Source organism: Aptenodytes patagonicus, chromosome 6, assembly GCF_965638725.1.
Source record: "Aptenodytes patagonicus chromosome 6, bAptPat1.pri.cur, whole genome shotgun sequence".
Taxonomy (NCBI): domain Eukaryota; kingdom Metazoa; phylum Chordata; class Aves; order Sphenisciformes; family Spheniscidae; genus Aptenodytes; species Aptenodytes patagonicus.
In genome coordinates this window covers 68,086,575-68,110,289 of record NC_134954.1, presented here as the reverse complement: position 1 = coordinate 68,110,289, position 23,715 = coordinate 68,086,575, and the positions used below count along the sequence as shown (strand labels likewise).

Here is a 23,715-nt window from a genome sequence, read left to right as displayed (position 1 = left end):
CAATTTTATAAATACTTCTAATGGCAGGTGAAAAAATGAATCTTACCCTTGGTCTGAGAAAGCACACTGTAAATCAGCATCAGTTTAAACAAAATTAACTCTTCTGCTGATCTTATGGATGGGCTTGTTCCTGCTGGAATGGGCTGAAGCCTTATGGAGCTGTATATGCAAGCACACGGCCTTGTTCATGTTTGCTTAAATAGAGTAGCTGCACTACGACACTTGCAAAGCTGGGACTAAAGCTGTATGTTTTGAAATTCATGTTATTGAATATTATATGTCAGTACTTATTAGTCCCATAGCCCACTTCATCTTCAAAGTATTTTGAAGACTTCCTGGATCAAACTAGCAAGCTCTTAATGAGCAAGATATAAAACCTTGCTGACTGCAATGGAAGAGGAACGCAACCCTGTATGTTTGAGTCAGGGCGGTAAATATAACTCATAGTTACACAGTTTGGTGTTTCTTGTGTGCTACAGGCTGATTAGCCACAGGAATAAATGTAGGGGGGATTTATAACAGATCTCCTTCAAAAGCATAACCCTATGTTTTAGAGGCAGCAAGCGGCAGAGGTAGCGATTGCCTATGTGAGCAGTTCCAGCGAGCTCAGCGGCACTATGTCAGCAGGGTATTGCTGCTGCTCAGGGCAAGCACCAAGAAAATCAGGCACTCTGTCATTAAGGTCACACAAATTTTTTTAATGGCACTCTTGCAGGCAAAAGCAAGATTTCAGCTGGTGCTGACTGCTGTTGTTCAGGTGTGTCATTGCATCTTGCTTAATTTACATCAGCTGAAGATCTGACCCAAGATTCATTTGCTCTCTGTAAATACAGGCAGAATTCGGGTTGATGCTCTTATGTGTTGTAATTAAAAACGTAGTAAAAGCTTGGCTTCAGCTCATCACTGAGCTCAAGTTTCAGTTGTTTTCTTGTTTGTGGAACGTACAGTCTAGGGCGGTTGGATGTGAGTGGCCAGGTGTTTCCCAATATTGAAGCTCTTCGTGTAGAAGCGTGCACAGATAACAGAGCTCAGCCTGTCACAACCCTTGGTGGTGCCCTTCCAACGTTTGAAGTTCTGACTTGAAAGGACTGACTTCTGAGAAATCAAGGCACAGAGTCCCAGCCCCTCTCTTTTGCAGGAACTCCCAGTGACAGGGGATAGATTCAGATTAGTAACTGAACTAGTTCTCAAGTGAGTACCCCGTGCCTTGCTGGGAACCGAGTGTGTGTTTCAGCTCCAAAGCGCTACTTAGTCTTGGACCTCCACCTCTGAGAAGGAAAGGTCGGTATTTATGCCCTTAGCACCTGGTGAGTAACTACATTTGATGCTGTTTCTTGCTTTCTTATATTTTCATCTTTGGAAAGTAAGAGAGTTTTCTTCAAAACACATTGTAACTGAAGTTGAGCTGTCTTAAATCTTGCAAAGATCATAGTTTGTAATTCTGTAACTTTTAAAATTAGGAATGAGTTGAAACTTTCATTTCAATTTACTAAACTCCTCTGCTCTGTGCTTTAAAATTCATGCAGATTTGCACCCCTAGTTACATATTTTTAAATAAACAAAAGAATTAGGAGAATTCAGGGGTAAATTCTAAAAAAGGTACTGCTGGCATTTTTAATTTTCCTTTTTCTCCCTGCACTCTTTCCATGTTGAAGCTGCTGAAGTTGTTCTTCCTTTTCTGCTTTCCCTGCAAACACTGTTTATTCATTCTACGAAAACATCAGTTGGGTAAACAGAAGTATTTATGTGTAACACTGCAACTCCTACTAAGATGCAAATTGTGCTGCAGGGAAGATAGTTTGTGCTTTTCTTTCCTCTTCGCTTTTCTTTTTTGACAGTCAGTTAATAAAGACTCAACAATAAGCAGCTGCCTGTGATGTCATTTGGGACTTTGTCCACAGAGCTTGTATTTACAAGTACTGAGCAACTACATAGCAGCAGCAAACCCAACTATCAGCAAACTTCATGTCTGCTGTTACTGGAGGACTTCGGTAGTGCTGTGGATGGTGTAGAAAGCTAACTCTGTTCCTCTAACCACAGACTTTTAAAGCTTGGTAAATAAACAGTGGATAAACTCAAGAGAATTTCTGGACTGCAAAGACTTTTTACGGTTCTGAGTTCTCCAGGGCTGGCATGTTTTGACTGAACTGCTGCAAGTAAGACTTTTGCTGTTTTGGTGTTTTTATCATCTCTGTAAAGCTTATTTTCTCTAGGAGTGTGTCAGCATTGCTATTTGTAGTTTTGCTTTAATTAAAAGAGCGGCAAGTATGTAGTTGTTAGGAGTAATTACAGCCATGCATCTGAGTGTGGTTCAGCAACAGAGTAAAGGACAAATGAAAACTTGATTCTGGCTTTTGTCTGCATGAGATTACACTGAAGTTGCTCTGTCTTAATTTAAGTGATGAAACTCTAAGATTCTTAAAATCTCATGAGTACTGTCATTAACTGAACAAAAACTAGTCTGTCTTAAGATTGTTCTTTTATCATTTCATGGTATTTATTTGAATACTCAAAATTAATTAGAATTTTTAATATAATTTCCTTATAGTTTTTAGTACAGTTTTCTTTAAAAATTGTTTTGCTCCTTATGCAGGCATTGATTTAAAGCAAAACTTGACTATTTTTACTTTTAGCCCCTGTTCAAGTTCTGGAGATATATAAGTTTAAAAGAAAGAATCATACAGTGCTTTGAAATCTGACACCTTTTGGATAAAATGAGTTGTCAATTATGTGAGAAAGAGTAATTTTTGTTTTGTTTTGAGTGTTTATGTTAGAAATCCAACAAATCCTGACATATCAGAGCAGAAACACTAGTACACTGGTAACTGCTGTGAAAAAACTGTTTCTATACTGCCTGCTGTTTGTGGGACAGAACTATGTTTCTGACCACCGATTAACTAATTTTCAGGACAACTAGCTGCAATTGTCATGGAATTATTCCCATTTTACAGAGGGGGAAACTGGCCCATGATGTGATTTATTAAAACTTAGTTTACTCACTTCAAAAGCTGGTAACAAACCCCAGGTCTGTTGCTTCTCATTTCAATCCTTCACCAGAAGCCCGTTCTAAATTACTGCAATTTCAGTTGTCGTGGCTTTTCCAGGGAGTAATCTGATCACAGTACTGTGTATGAGGAACTTTTTTATTATCATTTACCTCTATTTAATGATCTGTCTTTGTGGAGACAAAGTGTATTTCTGAAGAATGAAATCAGAAAACTATGATTGGCAAGTATATGAGGGTAAGTCAGTACAAATCAGTCAAATAGGAATTGGAGGATTCCTCCTGAATTATTAGCACTATCGATTTTGTTTTTCTTTTCTTGCTACTGACTTTGTTTTCAAGGCCTCTCAGTCCTATGCAGCAACAGATTTTGGGGGCTTCCTATTAAGGTTTGGGTGGCTACAACTGTAGATGTCCCTCTCAAGTGACCCTGTTTCTACAGCAGATCAAAACCTGTATGTCTCTTCTTTTGATGTTATAATGTGGCTTGGCATGTCAAGATATCGTGCAATTTAGGAGCCGTTGTTCTGTCCTTGGAATTGAAGCATATTCTCCTGGGGGGGGAGCCCTACATTTAGCTCTGCATTGATACCATGCAAATGGCAAAGGCTTCTGGGGTTTTAAATAGGCGCTTAAATAAGAGCATCGAGTTTTATTCTTTAGTTGTTCATCCTCTTTCTTCAGAAATAGTATAAACAAAAAGTTTATATGTTCTTTAAAAGACCTTTTTGTAGCTCAGAAGCTTCCACTGAATGCAGGACTCAAGAACAGAGAATCGTGATAGAGCCTTTCCCTGGGGAGAAGGAATGGGTTTAAGGTTAGGTGGTTTGATCCCTACCACGCGGACACCTGTGGGCCAGTCTTTCCTTCCCTCTGTCACCTTGTGGCCAATAATCATCATCTACTGCTGTGAACTGATAAGGGTATTTACACTTGCAAAGTATTCAGGTATCATGTTGGCAAATGCCTACAAAATCTTCAAAATAATTAGAACAAAGTGAGATTAAAAAAATGCTGAGGTCCCATTTATCCTTCTCACTTAAATTAATTTTAAGTTCAGGTCCTAATCTTACCAATGTGAATTTTACTCCTTTTTAAGAAAACTTCATGGACTTCTCTGCTGTGCCTGAGTTTTGTGTAAGTGTTTAGAGACTTCGATTTAAACAAGTAGAAATCCTGCCCCAGTAAATGTAAAGTGGTAGGGTACAATTCCACTTCAGTCAAGAGCAAATCTTCAGCTAATTACCTTAAGAGCAGAAGCAGACTCTCAAAACCTGATGAGCCCAGGGGCATTTGATTTTCATTTTCCTCTCTTACATTTCCCTTCTCACATTTACATTTTCTTTCTTATATTCCAATATAGCAAATTAGGATAGAGAGCAAGCTCACTCTCAGCAGAGGGATCCCCTGGTTGAATTTTCCCTGTGTCTGAGAAATCTGCCCAAGGATACCGCATATAATCTGATAACGTTCTGGGATGGAATTAAAGGGGACAATTGCCAGCAGAATGCCAATTCTTTGGGCTTTCTCACCATCTGAAAAGAAACAGAATAAGTGCAGACTCCAGCCTGTCATCATCTGACAAGTGATGACTGAGGTTGGGATAAAAGCCACAGAACAAAGGTGCCAAAGGGAAGCGCAGTTGGCTGAGGAGCTTAGCACAGCGCAAACAGGGCCAAATGCGGCGTGATGCTCTGCAGCTCCTGTGCCGTTCTGCACGTGTTCAGCTCCTGGCAGGATTGGAGTTATGCTTAAGAAAAATCCATGCCAAAGCTGCCAGAACTCCTTTGGAAGTTATAGCATCTAATATGCAGTTTTATTACTAAAACAGGATAAATGTACAATGTAAATAGAACATGAACCATTAACACTTGTAATACTCTGTTCTGTACTGTCTAATGATACCGCTCATGTAGCATGCAGAAACCTGAATTGCATTAGGTATTCCCCAATGGTTACATAAATTAGTCATGATGTTTTGGGGATGAAAAGTTAGATAGCTATTATGTGAAAAATACTTGGAATCTTTTATGATTCCATTGACTGGCATTCAGGTGAATCACATAAACATGGTTTGTATAGCAGCAGTGGTTTCTGGAAACGGGCAGTAACATTGTCTATGGGCTATGAATGATGCAGACCCTGAAAAGCAGGTTGGATTATAAAGCAGTGGATAAAAACTATGTTGCTGAAAAATGGTCTATTAATATTGACACACAGCAAGAACAAATGCTACTGTTAAACTGCGTGTTTGATAAGCTTTCCACAGGACAACACTATTTGTTTTCCAGAGCCAAACTAGCCTTGGATAGTATGCGCACCCAATAGGTCTGTGCAGAATCAAATGTACGTCACAAATTATTTTCTTTGACAGCACTAATTGATTATTATAATTCATCGTTATCTAAATTGTTAAATTCAACAGTTTACCATATCCTTTTGTTTCTTTGTTGCTTAGACATAATACAAATAGGAAGAGTTAATTACTGCATGCAACAACAGAGGCGAATTTCATTGTCTGCTTCACTTTGATTGAAGCTGTGTTGAATCACCACTGTGGATTTTCAGTAATGGTGGAGGAAAGAAGGAAGCAGGAATTTTTTTGCAGTGAAGTTGCTTTTGGGTGGTAGTCAGCATTTGTATTTTCAATAGTATTCATTTTGCAGCTGGACGGTATCGTGCTTGCTTTGCCTATACTAAGTATTACCTAATTGTGCAAACTGAAATCACATGTGTGCATTGATCCTGTTGGGAATCAGTGGCACTCCTTGAGGAATACAGCACAACTTGACATGAGTAAAAGGATTGCATTTGCTTCTAAAATGACTTACTCCACTAGATATGAGCACCTGGCTTTTTTCTTCAGTGCTCTGGTGATGGCCAGAGCTGCATCTGCTGGGTGAAAGAAAGTAGTGCTCTTGGTGCAGGAGCTCTGGAGAGATTAAGCGATGGCTTAATTTATGCAAATTCCTAAAGCTCCGATCTACGCTGCTATCTTCTAAGATTTGGTGTAACTTTGCTGTAAAATGTAGGATCTTTTCAGCTGCTCTGAAATGATCTGACAAAATGGTTCATAGTGATAAGATTTGGGGGGGTTATTTTGCCAGCAGAGGGCTGTGTTAAACTGGATAAAATAACTCCCTCTTGGTCTCACATTTTCAGTGAGTAACGGCGTAAAGCATATGGTTGTTTTCAAGGGCAAAATGAGTAAATAATTGGATTTTTTAGAAGCTACTGCATGATTAATTATTCAAAATCAGAATCACATCACTTTTACAGTACAACACAGTTCTGTGTCAGTCTAATTAGACTGAATTCTGGTCTTTAAAATACATCATACCTACCTGTTTATTCTAAACTGTTCAAGGTTGATAGATACAGCCTTAATAAGTCATTAAGCCGACGTGATATACAGCAGCAGCATGTGCTTTTGCTATAATGACACAAATGAGAAAAGAATTGTTTTTCAGAGGTACAATCACGTTTGTTTTTGATGTGGCCTCTAAACTAGCAGTCATTATTCAGGCTCTAATGCTGCAGGAGTTGACCTTTGGCAAAATATTTTGTTATCCTCAATCTTTTATACAGGCCTTTTGTGAACTCTGCACAGGTCTCATTTTGCTGATTGCATTTAAAGTCATTTATTGCACAGTGTTTGCCCTTCTAGCAGATGTTAAAGGATTCCCTGCCTGCCCCTTAAAGGCTACTCCTCCGCAGCATCTAATTATAACCTACACAAAAGATTAACAGATGTTATAATTGTCTTTACTCATTGATTAAATAGTTTCTGCATGATTTGCTCTCTCTTCCCCTCACTGCTGATTTGTGAGGTCTTTCTGGATGAGTCTTATGCATCTGCAATTTGTTAACGGTGGCTGTCTTCAGTTTTTAACTTTTTGGGTTTGTGGTTCAGTTTGAGCAGGTTATAGATGTTCTTCTGGACAACGTGACAGAAACGTGTTAAAAATGTGTGCGTGAATACTTGCTTTGATTCCACACATTCCTGTTTTTCCTCTTCCTTTTAACCATTCTGTCTGAAATGTATGTAAAAAGCAGATTAATTTTAATGCATATAAATTGGAGACTGGAGGGGTAAATGCTGAGATTTGCTTAGCAGTAGTTTTGTCCCTATGTTTCAGTTGCCACTTGCAGAGGAAATTAGTGGCTGAAGAAACCAGTTCAAGAAGAAAATTCCTAGTAGGAGAACACTTCTAGTAGGACTTTCCTAGTAGGACCTAGTAGGTTCCTAGTAGAACCGTTAGAAAACTTTGGGTTTGCTTGGGGTTTTTTGTGTGGTTCTTTTCTCTTTTCACCTTCTCACAAAATTAAGGTTACTCGATCCTTGAGCTAACTAATCTCTTGTCTGTTGTGTTCCCACATTGAGATGAGGGCTCTTTTCTTGGGTGGATCTATAGTCCTTCTCCTACAGCACAACAATGCCAAGTTTAGCAACTGTTGTTTTATGTTCTTATAAATCTTTTAGCATCTTGAACTAGGTCAGACCAAACAATGTTTCTTTTCAGAGAGGTGAAACATCTTGCACATGTATTTTCACTACGGGGGATTTACTTGTACTTAAATGTCCTTCCCTGTTGTTTGGATTCCATATAATGTTTTCCTTACATCTTTCATTGACACAGATGGGAGTCATCGGCAAGTCCACGAAGATTTCCATGATAGCCTCTGAACGTCCCACAGTTCTATGAAGCTGCATCTGTCATAGGGCCTCAGCCTGATGTGCTCTGCCTTGCTTAGTTCAGAATTAATATAAGAAGAAAGCAAAGTCAATGGAGAGCATTTTCTCACATGTTCTCTGACAAAACCTCTGAATGGGTTAAAGAAGAGAAACAGATTAAAGGCTTGAGGCTTGAATTATGGGCTTGGTTATTCAAAAGCCATAAAGTATTGTGCTGTTCCCCCTGCCCATGCCCCAAATCCTACTCGAATGTAAAACTGTTGCCTTGCTTCCTAGTCAGAGAAACCACCTCATGTTGAGCTTGGGCATACCTTGTCCTATCAAAACCCTTTTTGTATTTTTGGCTACAAAAAATACTCGAGTTTTGTGTGCGTGTCTGGGAATATTGGCTCAATTAATGCAGATTCATGGATATGTGGGACATCCTGTGTGATTCTGCTTTGTTGATACTGTGTGGAAATACATTCTCTTTACAGTGAACACCATGCATAGTGCCAGCTGTGAGATTTTGCATTATAACCTACAGGGCTCTAGGTTTTTATCAGTTTTTAAAGTTCATCTTTTACTTATAATTCATGAGTTTTATTAGCCTGAATAATAATCTTTGCAGTGCACAAAAGCATTTGTCCGGGGATTCAAAACTGCTTTAGAAACAGAGGTACTTTGTTTGTGGGATTAACAAAGAACACTGTATCCTCCTTGTTTTTAAATGACATCTCAGTGCTCCTGAATACTTTCCATTTATGAGCTGGGGGGAGCAGATTATAGATTTGTAATAAGAAAATTCCAGGGTGGCAACTGTGCTTGAGAAGTGTATTTTAATTATATAGACACCTGTCCACTACCAACTTGTAATATTTCATAGAGGTCACTGAACAGCCAGCTGATGGAAATGACTTTTATTCAATACCAACCTGGTCTGAGTTTGAAACACTGATCCAGAGGTGAAAGGCTAAAATCCCAATTACCAATAATCAGTTCTATCCAATCCCCATATCATGCCAGTGGTAAAAGGCCCAGGTGCTCTTTGCAGTTACACATGAGAAACATTTAGAAATTACTAAAAGTTCAGCTAAATCCTTAAGGATTTTTAACATTTGCTAGTAGCTGCTACTGAAGGAAAGTATTAAAGTGAAACCTGGTCTAACATTTTAATAAACAGCTCTCTGTTATGTCACTGGCTGTTAGCCCTAACATTTGAGACTAAGATCTTCATCTTTATTTTAAGGTTGTACAAGTAAATGAAAGACAGCACCAAATGAACTGAAAAGAAGAGACAACAGTAGCACAATCTACAAAGACTTGGGCTGGCCGTTTTCCTTGTCTCTGCTTGAGAATCTGTAGACTTGTCTTGTATTTAATTATGTGCCTTTCCTAAAACTAATAACTTCCTTCCCTTAAGCTGCAATTCTGTCATGGTGTTATTGATTGGGAATACATCATGATATTCATAGGAAACCATTTCTGTCATTTATATTTACCAATCTTTAATCAGGTGAATTGCTTTTCTTCTTGATTACCACAAAAATCTCATGTCACAAGAAAAAGCTTTAAACGGACATTGATAAGAATTTATCGACTAGATGATAGTTTTCAGCACAGCCCTGAGAAAGGAATGGTTCATAAGGTACACAGCCATGGGCAGCGTGACAACACAGAGGCAGGCATATACCACAAAGCCTAGGTAATGTTTTCCTTGCTCTTGGCAGGGAGGTAATCTTGCTGACAGGTCCTGTTTCCCTAGTAGAGCACTAAAGTCTCACTTTCACCCACTGGCTATTATCTGTTGTGGAAGCAAGTTATTCTTTACTTGTTTTATTTATTCCTCTCTACCTGAACCTCAGGTTTGGATCCTGTGCGTTACAGGGGGATTCTGAACTTAGGTGCATAGTTCAAGAGCTTATAACTCCAGGGAGCACATCTGAGACCCACCCCGAGGTATCTAACTTAACCAGCAGCAGTAGGAGGCTAGATCCCCTTAGCTCCTATCATACTCAGCTGAGATGGGGTGGCTCACCCAGGCGTGGGGCAAAGCAGAGGTTAAGATTTAACTCAAAGGAACCTCACCTAAGAAGACAGGAAGGACATGACACTTTCTTGTGGGTTTAGGACACACCCTTGGGCAAGAAGTCTCATGAAGACCCCACCTGGCTTTCTCCTTACTTTCATCTTCCCTTTACTGGAGCTCCAGGTGACATCACTGTGAGCCAACAGGGAAGACCAAAGGTGAACAGCAATAAAGGCTGCAGCATCCTGCTTAAGACCCCCAACTATTACAGAAAAAAAAAGGGGCCTGTTCTAAATTTTTTTTAAAAAATGCTGCTTTAGAGGTTCCTGGTTTGCCCTGCAGGAGAGCTGCGTTTAAATCTGTGGAGGCAGTCGAGGATATCTGGCTCGTTCCCTACGTATCTGCTTTCCGTTGATTGGTGGCAGACTCTTCTTTGCCTTTTTGTTGTGTTTAATTCTGTCCTAGCTGCATTTCTACAATCAGGTTCATTTTGACAGAATAGCCAAGAGGTGACAACGCAGAGGCAGGCATATACCACAAACCCTAGGTAATGTTTTCCTTGCTCTTGGCAGGGAGGCAATCTTGCTGACAGGTCCTGTCTCCCTAGTAGAGCACTAAAGTCTCACTTTTACTGAGTGAAGACACTCACTGAGAACTGAGTGTCTTCTGCTGCATCGTGCGGAATTTTGGAGAAAGAATCATTCCCCTGTTTGGGTGCATAGTGATGTACACATCTGGTAGATAGAGAAAAGTAATGACACAGAGCAGCAGCACTAATAGAAAGTTTCACTATTAAAGTCTTTGACAAAGAGGAATTATTCTGTGAATGGCACTTATATATACTATATATTATTACCTTCACAGTGTAGCGGAGAAACTGAGACAGCGGAAGTTAGTGAATCAACCTAAACCACCCACTCAAGAGCAGGGATCCAACTCAGAATATGGGAAAACACTTAGGGCTTACCTGAAATGAACCAAGTACACCTTCTTTCTTCCTTGCTTATGTCCAAAACTGTTTCTACCCTCCACCCCCCAAATTAATAAACCTTATGCAGAACAAAATACTTAAAAAGCTTATATTTAGTCTCAACATGCACTTTAAAATTCAAAGTGGGTCATTTAGAACATGCAAGTGTATTAATGCTTTCACGTTCCCCACTAAAAATACTTTTTTTTTTTTTTCCAGCCGAAATTCAAGCTAAACGGTAATACTGAATAACTTCGGTTATTCCAAGACTGGAGGTGCATAAACAATAATCTTAAAAGCTTTATCTAAATCTGCACAGCATTATTTCCAAGCAATAATCTAGGGGGAAAAAAAAAATCCCATTTGAGGCATTAACATGATTTCTATAAGAAAAAGTAGAAAAGTAATCCTGTGCCAACCCAACTGTTGCTACTGCAAGCAAAAATATCTTTCAGATTTTAGTGAATGATGAACTTCTGAAATGTCAGTAGTTTTTTTTCTTTTGTGCTATGTTTGGTAGTTTAATGATTTTTACTTTGCATTCTAAACACAGATGCTTGAGAGAGAGACTAGAGAATTTTGATAGTATGCCTCCTCTCTAATATTTTCTGGATAGTACTGTATCCATAATCCCAATGTATCAGATTATTATCTGTGATGGCAGACTGTATGTCCTCTCCCATTTCACTTGGTAGAACTGAGGGCAGATGAGTTAGACTGGTAGAATGACATAAAACATAGGGGAGTTATGAACCTTTTAAGTAGGAAATTCATGAATGTTTTTTAATTTACATTTTTATTAAGTTTCTGGCAGATGGAAAAATTAGAAATCAGTGTGTGACAGCCAGTCTTCACACTGAGAAACTGGAGTAAGCACTGCCGGCAGCTGACTGCAGGGGGGGAAGGATGGAGTGGCTCTTTTTTCCCCTCCCCAAAGCAAAAGCCTTTCACTCTAATTGTCTCTAATGTGGATCAACCACTGCAATGTATAGAGACACTGAGAAGAAAGAGAGACGGGGCTCTTTTCTTCCCCGTCAGGGTCTTCAGACAACTCGTTCCTGGCAGCATCCTCACTTTCAGTGTATTTTATTGTACTTCATCCTGCCTTATTTTTTTTATATGACAAGTGTTCCTTTGATTCGCGGAGAATCAATCTGTATTGGATTTCACTTTAGGTAATTTCTTCAGATACTCAGCATCATTTCCCCCTCTTTATTTCTTTTCAGCCTATTGTCAATAACCTAATCAATTCCTCGCTGTCTCTAGTGTTCGTATACGTCCCTCAAACTTGCGTAGATGGTCATTCCTTCCCATTTTAGTCTCCTCTTTGTCATTGTTTGAAACTACTGTGAAGGGACTTGTTAATTGTTTCCCACCAAGTCAATACTTTAATTGTCTTTGCTGCTGTTTGAATTCCATCAAGCCTGTCTGTATTCTTTTGGCCCAGAACTGAATTCAGTGTTTGAGATGAGATTGCTCTAGAATTGCAGAGGAAAAAAAAGAGGTGAAGGGCTGTTCAGTATGCTGGCACTGTTTAGTGTTCTGTCACTGTCTAAGGAAATATGAATGAGGACAGAACATCTTTCATTTTTAACATTTTCACGATAGTTTTCTTGGCCATAAACTGAAGATGGAGTTTAATCAATGTGTATCTGTTCCTTTTAATTTTGCGGTCTTGATATCCCACAGTCCTACATGCCCTGTTGTGTAAGAATAAGGTGAATTTGAATTGGCTGGGGAAATCTCTCTGGAGTTTTTCTTTTTGTATGCTCATTGATGTATAGGGAATACATCCCACAACAAAACTGGAGGTGGTACAGCTGAGTCGTACCCTGTTGCCTTTCTGTTGTGGGCATGAGTATGAAGGAGAGATGTCACTGAAGTGTGTTTGGGAACGCTGGAGCTGAATTCCTTTGGGTCTGATCCTTGGATGATGTTAGGTTGGCTGAAATTAGAGTAGACTTCTAACTTATGTAAAGGCTGAACAGCTGGGGAGCCAGCTGAAGGATTTTAGTGCCCACCCTTACAGGAGCTAAGTTAGTTCTGATGCCTCCAAATTCAGCTCCAGTACCGCATCTCTTTTATGTGTCTTGTCTGTAGCAGTGAGCAGAGGCGACCACAGAGTCCAAGGAGCTGCAGCTGTAGTTATAGCTGGCCTAACTGTACAGATTACAGGACTCAGCGAAGGTATTTGCACAGCAAAATGAGTAATATATGAAGAATTTTTCTGATAAAAATATGCATGGTGTCCTGTGTGGGAAGCACCTGGAGCTGCTCAGCCTAATGAGGCTGCATGTTCTTGCTTTGTTCCCCTGCTATAGTCCATTCTTTCAAACCAGGGGCTCAGTTCTGGTTTGGCTGGCCCTGGGAGAGATCAGCGCTGTCTTTCCCTCTTGTTCTTCCCCAGGGTGGACTATAGTCATGGTGGGGTGGAGGGGCTGTTTTCAGATTATGCAGATGGACGAGTTGAGCCCTTTTTCAGTTACCCTCTTCCTGGATCATGGAGGGATGACATATATTTCACTGTACCTTATCCTCCCTTATTTTTCACAGGCCAGAAAGGGATTACTGGCATGATTCAGCTTCTTTTCTGGGCTGTTATTGAACTAATACATTCATTATAAAGTTATTGCCTGTAATGTAAGGATAGGCCCTGGTCCACTGGGAGTGCCTGTATGGAAGCTGAAATGTGAGACACCATGTTACAACCCACAAAGCCCCAGATTCATTAGAAACAAATTCTGCAGTCTAGACATTGAAATATTCCCTCTGATGCAAATGACTCTGGTTATCTAAGGAAGATGTGCAGCACTGGGTGCTGAAGATGTTCCTAGTAACTGCGGAAATATTTTTACAATACTTATTTTATATTGAGAGTTTTCCTTTGAGCCATGTGAACATTTTGAAGTGTTACCCAGTGCTTTGTGGAGTAAAACCAGATGCCTGAACATTATCACTAAGTTAAGATGATTTTAATAATTCCTCATACCCATGAGCTGGAATACATCAGTAAATAAATGATCTTTCACTCCTTTCATCTCTGCTGCCAGGGAGGACCAAACTGGGTAGCATTCATTTGGGACGCTTCACCTCACAAAACTGCTTTCCTTCACCAAAATGTACTGTTAGAAAATGTTTGTAGCAAAATACTTTATTGTGCACAAACTGCGAAATGGGTGAATGAGAAACAAGAGAGGTGATAGTGACAAAAAGCTCCTAAGTACATTCAGTCTCTGGTGTTTGACGGGCTTGTGTTCGGATCACGGAGTCATCCTGTGACCATTGCAGCCATCATCCCTTTTAGCAGTGCAGGTGAAAGGGTGAAGCGTGCACAAAGAACTGATGATTTTTAGTGGTCCTTCTGGACTATGATTAGGACAGATGGGCAGGCAGAAGAGATGCTGACTGAAATGCATCTGTCTCAAAGAAGGGATCTTTAGGCACATTTCACAAGCTCCTAGTTCTAGTTTCAAAAATTGAGCTGTTAATCTACCATTGCTTCTAGCAGAGACGCCCATACAGGTCTTACATGTAGGTTTGAAATTCTTGGATTTTCTTGAGTAGTGCCTTGATTTACACCAATGAAAGAAAAATGAGAAGGAAACACAAATCAAACTGAGCAATATGTAGGAAACTTGACTGTATATTTTAAATTCTTCCCTCCAGTTAGTTGTCTGTCAAATCGATTCAGATGTTGATTTAATTGCATGCATTTTTCTGACCATTGCAACATATTAGATGAATATGTATGAATTTGGTACGTTATCTTTCTTGGATTCCAAAACCGGATGCCACTTCCTCTGATGAAGATTTGTAATTCAGTGTTTGAAATCTAGTGAGATTCCCATTTGGCTCTCTGTTGCCAGCCAGCCATTTTACCATGAGAAACAACTAGCTCTACTAATGATGTACTAGATTACAGAAGTTGTATCTAGCATTTCATATTCAGCAGCCTTAAGCCAGAAAATGCCAGAGGCATCTTTATTGGGATATAAATGGGACATTTGTTTTTGAACCTCAAAATCTCCACATAACCCTTTAGGTGTGTGAATAGTAGCAGTTCCCCAAGTGAAATGTCTTCAGGTCCTGGAGTTCAGCTTCTCCAGGTGCCTGGAACTGCCTGTTCCTGACCTAAGCTCAGCTGTGGTTCTCAAGGGAGACAAATGTGTGTTGAAGTCCCCAGAGGCAGCTGATGCTGTAGCTGTGTTCAGACCATGCCTTTTGCAGATTAACAGCCTAGATTGCAAAACTTTGCTGGAAGAGGCTCAGTGGTTAAGGGAATCAATCTTTACCATATAATAACCTATATCATATAATTTATAATAGTATATAGTAATAATTAATATATAATAATAAGTGGTTAGAAACTCACCCAAGAAATGGAGCTTGGGATCTAATGTTTTCTTGAGCCTGAATAGCACCAGTTTTGCTTGGATATATCCTTTTCTTGGCTGCAGGTCTTACAACGTTCAGAAGGATTTGATTTCAGTGCAGAAACTAAGGATACACAAACACCACTGTCATAATCTATTTTTTATTGATGATAACACTGTAATATATCCTTTTCTTCCATGCTGATCAGTTGCTATCCTGACAACAGATTCATGCTTTCTGTCTGCTTATCTTTCATCATTTTTGTCTCAATAATTTTATTGCATGATATGAATAGGGGGAGGGTAATCCTTTGACCTTTCCAGCATTCTTTGGTGTAATTTACTGGCAATTCTTCTCATCCCTGTGGCATGGCCCTGGAACCCCATGATAAAAATGGACAGCCAATCCAAACAGAAAATGCTGAAAAGGTTAAAGCTTTGATTATGTTAGTCTATAAATGTTCATAGTCTCCCCCCCCCCCCCCCCCCCCCCGAAAGAAAATGAGAGCTGAAAATGGCAATGGATGAATCATGCGTATTACAGAATACAGAAATTATATCAGTTCAACCCGTTCTCGTTAATGCTGAAAGAACCTAATCTTGTGCCCTCTCATTTTATGTCACTGCAACCCACCTTATCCTCTTAAATGAATGCATGCATCCATTTAATTAACCTGGTGAGATACTGAGATATAAATCTTTTAAATGCTTCTCGTCCAATTTATCTTGACAGCTGTCGTAGTAATAACATCTTTAATGCCATATTCTTTATTTTCTGATTTATTGAAATTCCTGGTATTATTTTGAGCACACTGATAGGTTTGCTAGATTTAAGCCCTTAATCTTAACTTGTTTAAATCCTAGAAGCAATGCTATAGAAAGCTTTACTGGTTGTTTAGTTTGCTGAATAAATGGAAGATTATCTTGCATAAAGAAAGCATAAATGTATATTGAAAACTGTGGTTGAAACAGGGTGGAATTTAGTACCTAAGATGCTTTATTTTAAATGCTGTGTTTCTAGAACGTTGTACTAAGAGTCTGTTCTTTGCTGGCAAGTGAACACCAGTCAAAAATTGCATGAGACTATCCTATGTGCTCTACTGATTCCCTTTCAAGGGATGGGGTAACGGCAGGAGAAATCCACAGCATTTGGCTCTCAGATTAGTCAACCTTAAGTTTCTTTGTAGACTGTCATGTGTCAGTGTCATCATACTTAATTAAAATCACAACAAAGATGAGAAGGTTCCTTCTCTAGCTCCAGCCCTTCCCACAGTTCCTTGGGGCTACTTTATCATGGCCTTGTGGATGACCACCGGACAGTTTTCAACCAGAATTAGAGAACTACTGGATTAGGGAGTGTTTTTTGGATCACAAAATAACTTGCAGGGCACAGCTGGCTCTGTGCACTGCCTGTATAGTTCCAATATCCTTTGGAACAGTTTTAGAGATTGTAAGAGATTTGGGATATATCAAAATGAATTATCCCACAGGAAAACAAAAAAAGAGGAATAGGAAAGAGTCTTTTTCTATCTAGATATTTTCTGACTGACTTGACATATTTTATTTTAATATAATTTTCCAAAGCCAGTCAGAATATCTAGATATGTAGGCAGAATGGTACAGCAGTGCTGTGTTTGCTGCTTTGTAATTCCCATAGTATTCTACTTACCTAAGCATTTTAGGTTCCTGCATTGGAATTTTTCTAATTTAATTAACTCATTAATGCTGGCACATGGCACATTCTCATTCCCTCTCTGCAAAAATGCAGCTTGCTTATCTAAATAGCAACCTAATCCAGTGGGTGTGAATGTACAATGCATACATTAGCGCTAACAAACTGCTGACCAGTCTAAGCAAATACCTGGGAGTATTGGGCATTAGGCAGTCAGGCCCTGCTTACAGCATTGCTATGAAATACACTGTGGGTGAAACAAAAAATATTTAGCTAAGTTTCAGGTTGCATAAATGCAGATGTCGCTGTAGTTTTCTATTTCCCAAGTGTTGAAGTTTGAAACATCAGCTCAAAAGAGAATTTTGGAATTATTTTTCCACTTTATCACTTAGTCATGACCAGGCTAAATACCATGATGGGGAGAGATAGGGGTGTGGTAATGAAACCATTTTCATGGCTCACTTTTAATCACTAGGCAGAATTTTCTCATCTTTTGTGAAGGTGGGGTTTTCTGCTGTCACTGCTCTGATGGTGCGAAGACTGTATAATTTTAAAAAACAAGGGAAATACTCAAAAAGCTTAGTACAAACCTAGCATTTTTGACTGGCCTAGGCCTGGGAAGATAAGTGTGATTTTTATAGAACTGAACAATCTTTGATCTGTTGAATACACATCAAGTCCATAATTCTGGAATCTCTTTTTCTTCCAGTTGTGAGAAGGCCCAGACAAAGTGTACCATGCTTACTTCTACTCCTTTTCCTACAAATACCACAACAAAAGCAAACATACGCACATTGGTGTTAGCACCAGAGTCAGCAAAAGAAACATAGCCGGACAGTGACAGATTCAATTCAATTCAATTAGGTTCTCAGGAAACTGAATCACTCCAGACATTGGTAATGAGAGAGAAAATCTTTCACCTTTAGGTCACCTGTTCATTCTAACTAACATTTGCATTGATGACAGTCTTTACTTTCTCATAGCTGCTTCCTGACCTATGCTAGTGATACTATTTTTCTTCTCCTTTCATTGCTGAGGGATAATACTGGTTCTGGTTATTCTCTTTCAGTCTTAAAGTATGGCTGTCGAACAAGCAGGACTGTCAGAGTAGAAAAAAGTGCTTAAAGGTGATCACTGTATAACTTTGGCCTCATTCTGTTACCCAACAGTTTGATGTCCACATCACAAAATCTGTCCTCTTGTTAACACCTCGGAAAGACAAGCAGACTGCTGAGAGGGAATACCTTGCTGCCCTACGGGTATTTTGCCTTCTGGCAGCGTTAAGGTGTGCAAAGCAGAGAGTGGGGAGGCTGCATTATATCTATTCTGAATTTAAACGAAAGGATGCTAGTTTGCAGAGCTGTCACTTTTGTCATGTGTCATAACTGCTAAATTTATACTAATTTGTAAGAGACAGAAAAATAAATACAGTCCATTTCCACTTACCAAAGAGAGATACCGTGTGCTAGTTCCCAGCTGGTATATGTTGGCATAGGTCTGTTGAAATCTAACTGCAGTTTCAAACTGTCTGAAAATATCTTGGATGCTTATCTAAGGAATATAATGTTATACATTTTCATCAGCTAAAGCAACATACATCAACCATCCTTTGTTACTACTGGAAATGAAGAAGGTATTATAATCCAAGAAATTTCTTGCATAGATTTTTAGAGAATGCTTTTCTATGTTAATCACACCTTTTCTCCGGTGTATAGTTTTAGAGCCGTCTCCTGAAGTAATGAACATTCTTGTACTGAGTACTGAAAAATACTGCACTTTAGGATATATAATCAAGCTGATGCCTCTGGCTTGCTGGCTTTATGAACAGTGAGGGTATACCGTATTGAAGCAAAATCCCACTTAGGTCTTCCCCTGAGAGTTTTTTCTGTGTCCATACAAAACCTTCCCTCAGCTCAGTGCAAAACTGAGAAGACAGTAGGCAAACATCTGGGACCTGCATTCTCTTAGACTGATCCCCATACGCTTCTTGAGGATACGGGCTTAATTGCCGAGTGCCTCCAACTTCAGTGCCTTCCCCAATATGCTCAGCACAGATGAACTCTATAGTACCTTAGAGAAGAGTCCTACAGTGGAAAAATTTCCTGCAGCGCAAAGAACTGTAAGATGTGCCCCCAAGTTTTGGCAACGTAGATATGTGAGTGCAATATCAGCAAAGACACCATAAATCAGAAGCGACTTTGCAATAGTTCACAGTTCAGCCAGGCTAAATGGGACAGTCAAGGTCTGAATGCTGATCACTGGGGTCTCTTCCATAAAGATATCAACAAGCAAATTGATCAGGGAAGGGGGACAAATTTCTATAGTCTATTCTCTTGGTAACACAAAAATAGTATTTCTGATGATTGGGCAAACCGATTCTCAGTGCTTTTACATTTCACGACTGTTCCATCTGGACGACCGTTCTCCTCTGCTGAGCTTCCCGGGGGATGAGTTACCTCCACTTTGAATTGTTGTAGTCTTTTGGTTGGTCTCAGAGGAAGAGAGACTTACCTGGGAGGGTAATTTTTTCCCCTGTGACAAGCAATATGATACACAAAAATGACCATTCCAAGAGGGAAACTTGTTCTGTTTTTGTTAAGTACTTCACTCTGATGATCAGTTTTCTTTAAAGGCCTCCTGAGTTGGGTACTTTGTGGCACCAGCATATGTTGGTACAGGCGATGTAGTGTATTGTTTTGTCTGATAATTACCTTTCATTCAAAACTTTCAGTGGGTTCAGCCTTAGGTTGTTAACTCTTCAGGAGAGATCCATGACAGCCTGCTAATGGTAACATGCCCAGAGATTTGAGCTTCTGTGGTGTGTGTGTGGGAAGGAATGGAGTCTGCAGGTCTGAGGCTGCTTCACCATTACATGAGTGGGTCCACGTGCTGTGCTAGGTAGGGCTACAGTAAATCTACTCCTTGAAGTGCCCAAGGCAGCATAGCATATAAGCTGTAGGAATAATTAATAATAATCCTTTCTCCTTTTACTTCTAAACTAGGATTTGGGGTGGTTCCGCCAAATACCTGCAGACAGAAACTTCAGGCACTTATTCGTATTAAATACTTGACCTTCTATGGGGATAACTGGCTCCGACTGTAGCTATCACTAGCTCACTCCTAAGTGGTTCTGTGTTCACTAATCAACAAAGACTCCCTCAGTGGAAGTCATGCTCTCCAGGCATGATGAATGTACAGAAGAATGATATAAAGATTACATAAGGTCTTTCTTTTACTAATTTCTGGCATAATCACAAGAACAGTGTAATGCATTGCCTCTGTGTTTGTTCAAATCTATTGTGGTATTTCTTTTGAGACATGATAGCTAATCAGGAAACAATGGTAATTATGTGATAGCACACCATTGAGATTCCTTATTAGCTGAATTAAATAGTGTGTGTAGCTTTAGGATTGGTACTACAGAAAGGAAGCAAGGGCTTACGGGTAAACCTGGAAAAAAACCACAAGGAAGGAATGATCACAGGGCAATAACTGAGATTTTCCTACCATTGTACGTACGTGTTCTCATTGCATGTGATCTTTAGATGAATATGTATAAAGGCTAATTTTTATCCATTTTGGAGAACATGGCCTGAATTCTGGTCTTGCTTAAGTGTAAACCAGAAGTACAAAACAAGTGTAGGAGACACCAGGTGCTGTTTAATAGAAGGCTGAAATTACCGCTGGATGGCTTGGTAGCTGGACCAATTATGGTTTCCGTATGGGAAGTGTTTTACAAGAGCAGTCCCAGTTGTGATGTCCACATTGTACCTGATGATCCCAGTTTGCGTGCCTCTGGAAGCCCTCTGATTTCCAGCTGGCTTCAGAGGCTTAGCCTGGGGCATCCTACTCTCCTTCCAGGCGGCCTGTGCTTGGCCCACATTCAGACTCCTATGTGCCCTCACGGCTGAGCATTTGGGGACAACTTGGGGAAAGAGTTGCAGTGGTTTTATCTGCTTGATATCACCACAGCGACAGATGGGATCGTTCACAGGTGCATGAGAAGTCAAGTCTATCCATAGGCATGCAAATACATCTGGAGGGCACATGCAAGGCTTCTTTTGGGAATGCCAGCTGCGTTACCCTTCAACCAAGCCCAGTGGTATTCATGCATCACCTGGCTGTTTGTGACTGAAGGTACTGTTTGCAATAAGTAAAAAGGATCAGAAACAGACAGATTTGTCTTTTGCTTACTCTTGTTTTTCAGTCAAATGCAATTAATTTCTCTAGGTTTGGCATTAAGTAGCGCTGTATGAATATCTCAGCCTTACTAGAATTATGTTTTTAAATAGGCTTCCACATCAAATCTTGACTAAAAAATGTGGACAAGTTCTTGTGAAAGCACTTTGTCCTTAATGGGAGTTAGCCCAGATTAAGAGATAAAGGATGTTGCCCTCTGATACAGTAAACACAGTCACTATGAGATGCAGGAGAAAATTCCTGTATTTGGTTCTGTATTTATGAGTGTATCTGCGTGCCTTAATTTAGGCTAGATTCTGATTTCTGTTATTATTCTACTACTTTCTGTAAATCCTGTATAAATTCATTAGCTTTGCCCATTTTCCTGAATCACTCACAATAAATATTACCTTAAAATACAAGCTAAAACTTTCAGATACATATATCATCAGGAACACTTAGGAAAAGAGAGCACTGGTAGTTGTTACTTGTAAGATGTGGCTTGGTTTTAGTAGAAACCATCAGCCAGGAATAACCAAACCCTGCAAAACTGGAAAGACTATAATTCCCTCTGTGATAGCTTTACAGGGTGAAGTTCCCAGCCATTCTGTACAGGCAGTGGGACTGTCTGATTATCACAGCAGAATCTTTGACCTTAAAATTTAAGGAAAGCACTGAGGGCATTCATCTCTCATTAAGGATAATGGGAGTTGAAAGCTTTTAGAACTCTTCAGGATTAGGTCCAAAATTTGTACATCATAGTAGCAGCATAGATGTGCCAACAAGCAGGGCTTACGGAGGAGTGCAATTAATGTGAAAGGAACTCTTTCCCTCCCCGCCTCCCCAGACCCAGGTAGTTCATTGGCTCTGCAAATTCAGCTCCCATCCCAGTTCAAAAAAGACTATGAAAACATTGATAAAGATAGTACTAGCAGATTTTTTTTTTTCTTTGAGAAGTGACCCAAACATATTGGTAATATTTCTGTCTGGAGAGTTTAGCTTTTTTGGCACAGAAAACTTGTTCCTGGAACACAGTCTACTATAGACACAAAGTCATTAGCTGCTGGGTTATTACAAAGTTAATGATGAAAGGCAGAAACTGTTAAGTAGGATATTGAAATGTGCATTTAATTTTTTTGCAGTGATTCTGGAAACAGTCTGACACTTCTAGTTGATCGAAAGGAAAACAAATAACCTCAGCTATGGAGAGAAAGAGACAGCTACAGAAAAGGGAATTTGGGAAAAGACTTTCTCTGGACAGCAGTCTTGTGGTAAGAATGAATATTTACTGAATTTACTGAATATATCTTCTGTCATAAAAATATAGTTGTTAAGAGGCAATACGCATAAAGATGTACATTTTAAAGGTGTTTTTATCTATTCATCACAATATCGCAGCCTTTTGTGATTTTTTAAGATTCTCCAGAGGAAAAGCGCAGGAGGTATTTTAGAGCATCCTAAATAGAAACATGTCATCATATAGAAGCATGTCCCTGAATTCAATGGATTTACACAAGAAAGGAATCCAGACAAATATACCAAACATATACTATTCAGCTTTTTTGGGATCACTGTATTGCTTTATACTTAGTGTATGAGAGCTGTAGGTAGCTTGTTTTACTATTGAGGATACTAGGAAAAATTTGTTCACCACAGTGAATGTATAAACTACTGTAATATCACCTGAAAGAGAAATGTAAATGCCACATGGTGTAAAATAGTTTTTTTTGCTATACATAGGATTTGAATTAATTGAGATTGTAGTCTAGATTTATTTTTAGTTAATGTTTTCAAATGATGACTGAGATTAACAAGGAGGTTTTTATAGCTGTACTATGGATACATGACCGGAAAATGCTCATAGATGTTAACAGTTGTGTAAGAGGATAAACACGCCAATGTCAAGTACTCAGCATGCCAGTGTAACGAATACCGAAACAAGCAAAGCTGAGAGAGCCAAGGAAACCCATGCCATCTCTGACGTTCACAGAGGTTGTCTTCTGAGGAAGAAGTTTGTTCCTTGGTGTTGATAATAGAGCTGCCTCTTTTTTTTTTGAGTACTCGTATTGCTGGGACTGATGCTGGGAAGTGCTGGAAGCAGGTGGGTTTGGCATTGGTAGCCGCAAGGGATGGGTTCAGGTTCTAGGGATCACTGATGAACACCGGTTTGGCTCCTCAGACGAAAGCCACAAATATTAAACTTTGCCCAATGAACTGTACTTCTGCACTCATAAATAATGAGTCAAATACTTTATGAAACAGTACTTAACGGGAGGAAAGGACAGCAGCAAGGTAACAGGACATTAGAGAATAACCAAACACTCCCTTCGCAGAATGTACCAATAGTCATCTGAAGTCCTCATCTCTGATGACTTCTTGAGCAGATATTTTTCATCTCTTGTAACATCTCTGTACACACAGATAGTGACTGTGGGACCCCAGAGCCCTGTTGCCTGCTATCCTGGGTAGCAAGGCCTCATCCACGCCTGTGCGAAGCCCATTGCGTGAGCTGCCCACAGCCCACTCCGGCCAACCACTCCTGCCCCACCCACACTGCGGCTTGCTGTTGAGATTTTTCTCCACCAAAAAGGCTACAAAGACCTCCTAGAGAGTAGAAACTCTCCTGTCCCATCTCTTTGGTCTGATTTCTGTATCCCCATGCTGTAATGTGTTGCCCTAATTTGTGGTGACCTTTTGTCTCAGGCAAATTTAAGATGATTAGTCTACCTTGAATTTCACACATTATTACAAGTATGTGATTTCCTTCATCTTATGCTATACTTATGTTTTGGGCTTTTTTTTCAAAGTGAAAA

General features: G+C 39.7%; 1 protein-coding gene across 1 annotated transcript in view; it reads left to right on the top strand.

Moving 5' to 3' along the window:
- The first annotated feature begins 2,095 nt into the window (after positions 1–2,095).
- NCKAP5 (NCK associated protein 5) overlaps positions 2,096–23,715 on the top strand; it is a 424,747-nt gene continuing 403,127 nt past the window's right edge. The window contains exons 1-2 of the mRNA XM_076343066.1: positions 2,096–2,156; positions 22,045–22,173. Coding sequence (XP_076199181.1) covers positions 22,105–22,173 — 69 coding nt within the window. The 5' untranslated portion in view covers positions 2,096–2,156; positions 22,045–22,104. The remainder of the gene's footprint in view (positions 2,157–22,044; positions 22,174–23,715) is intronic.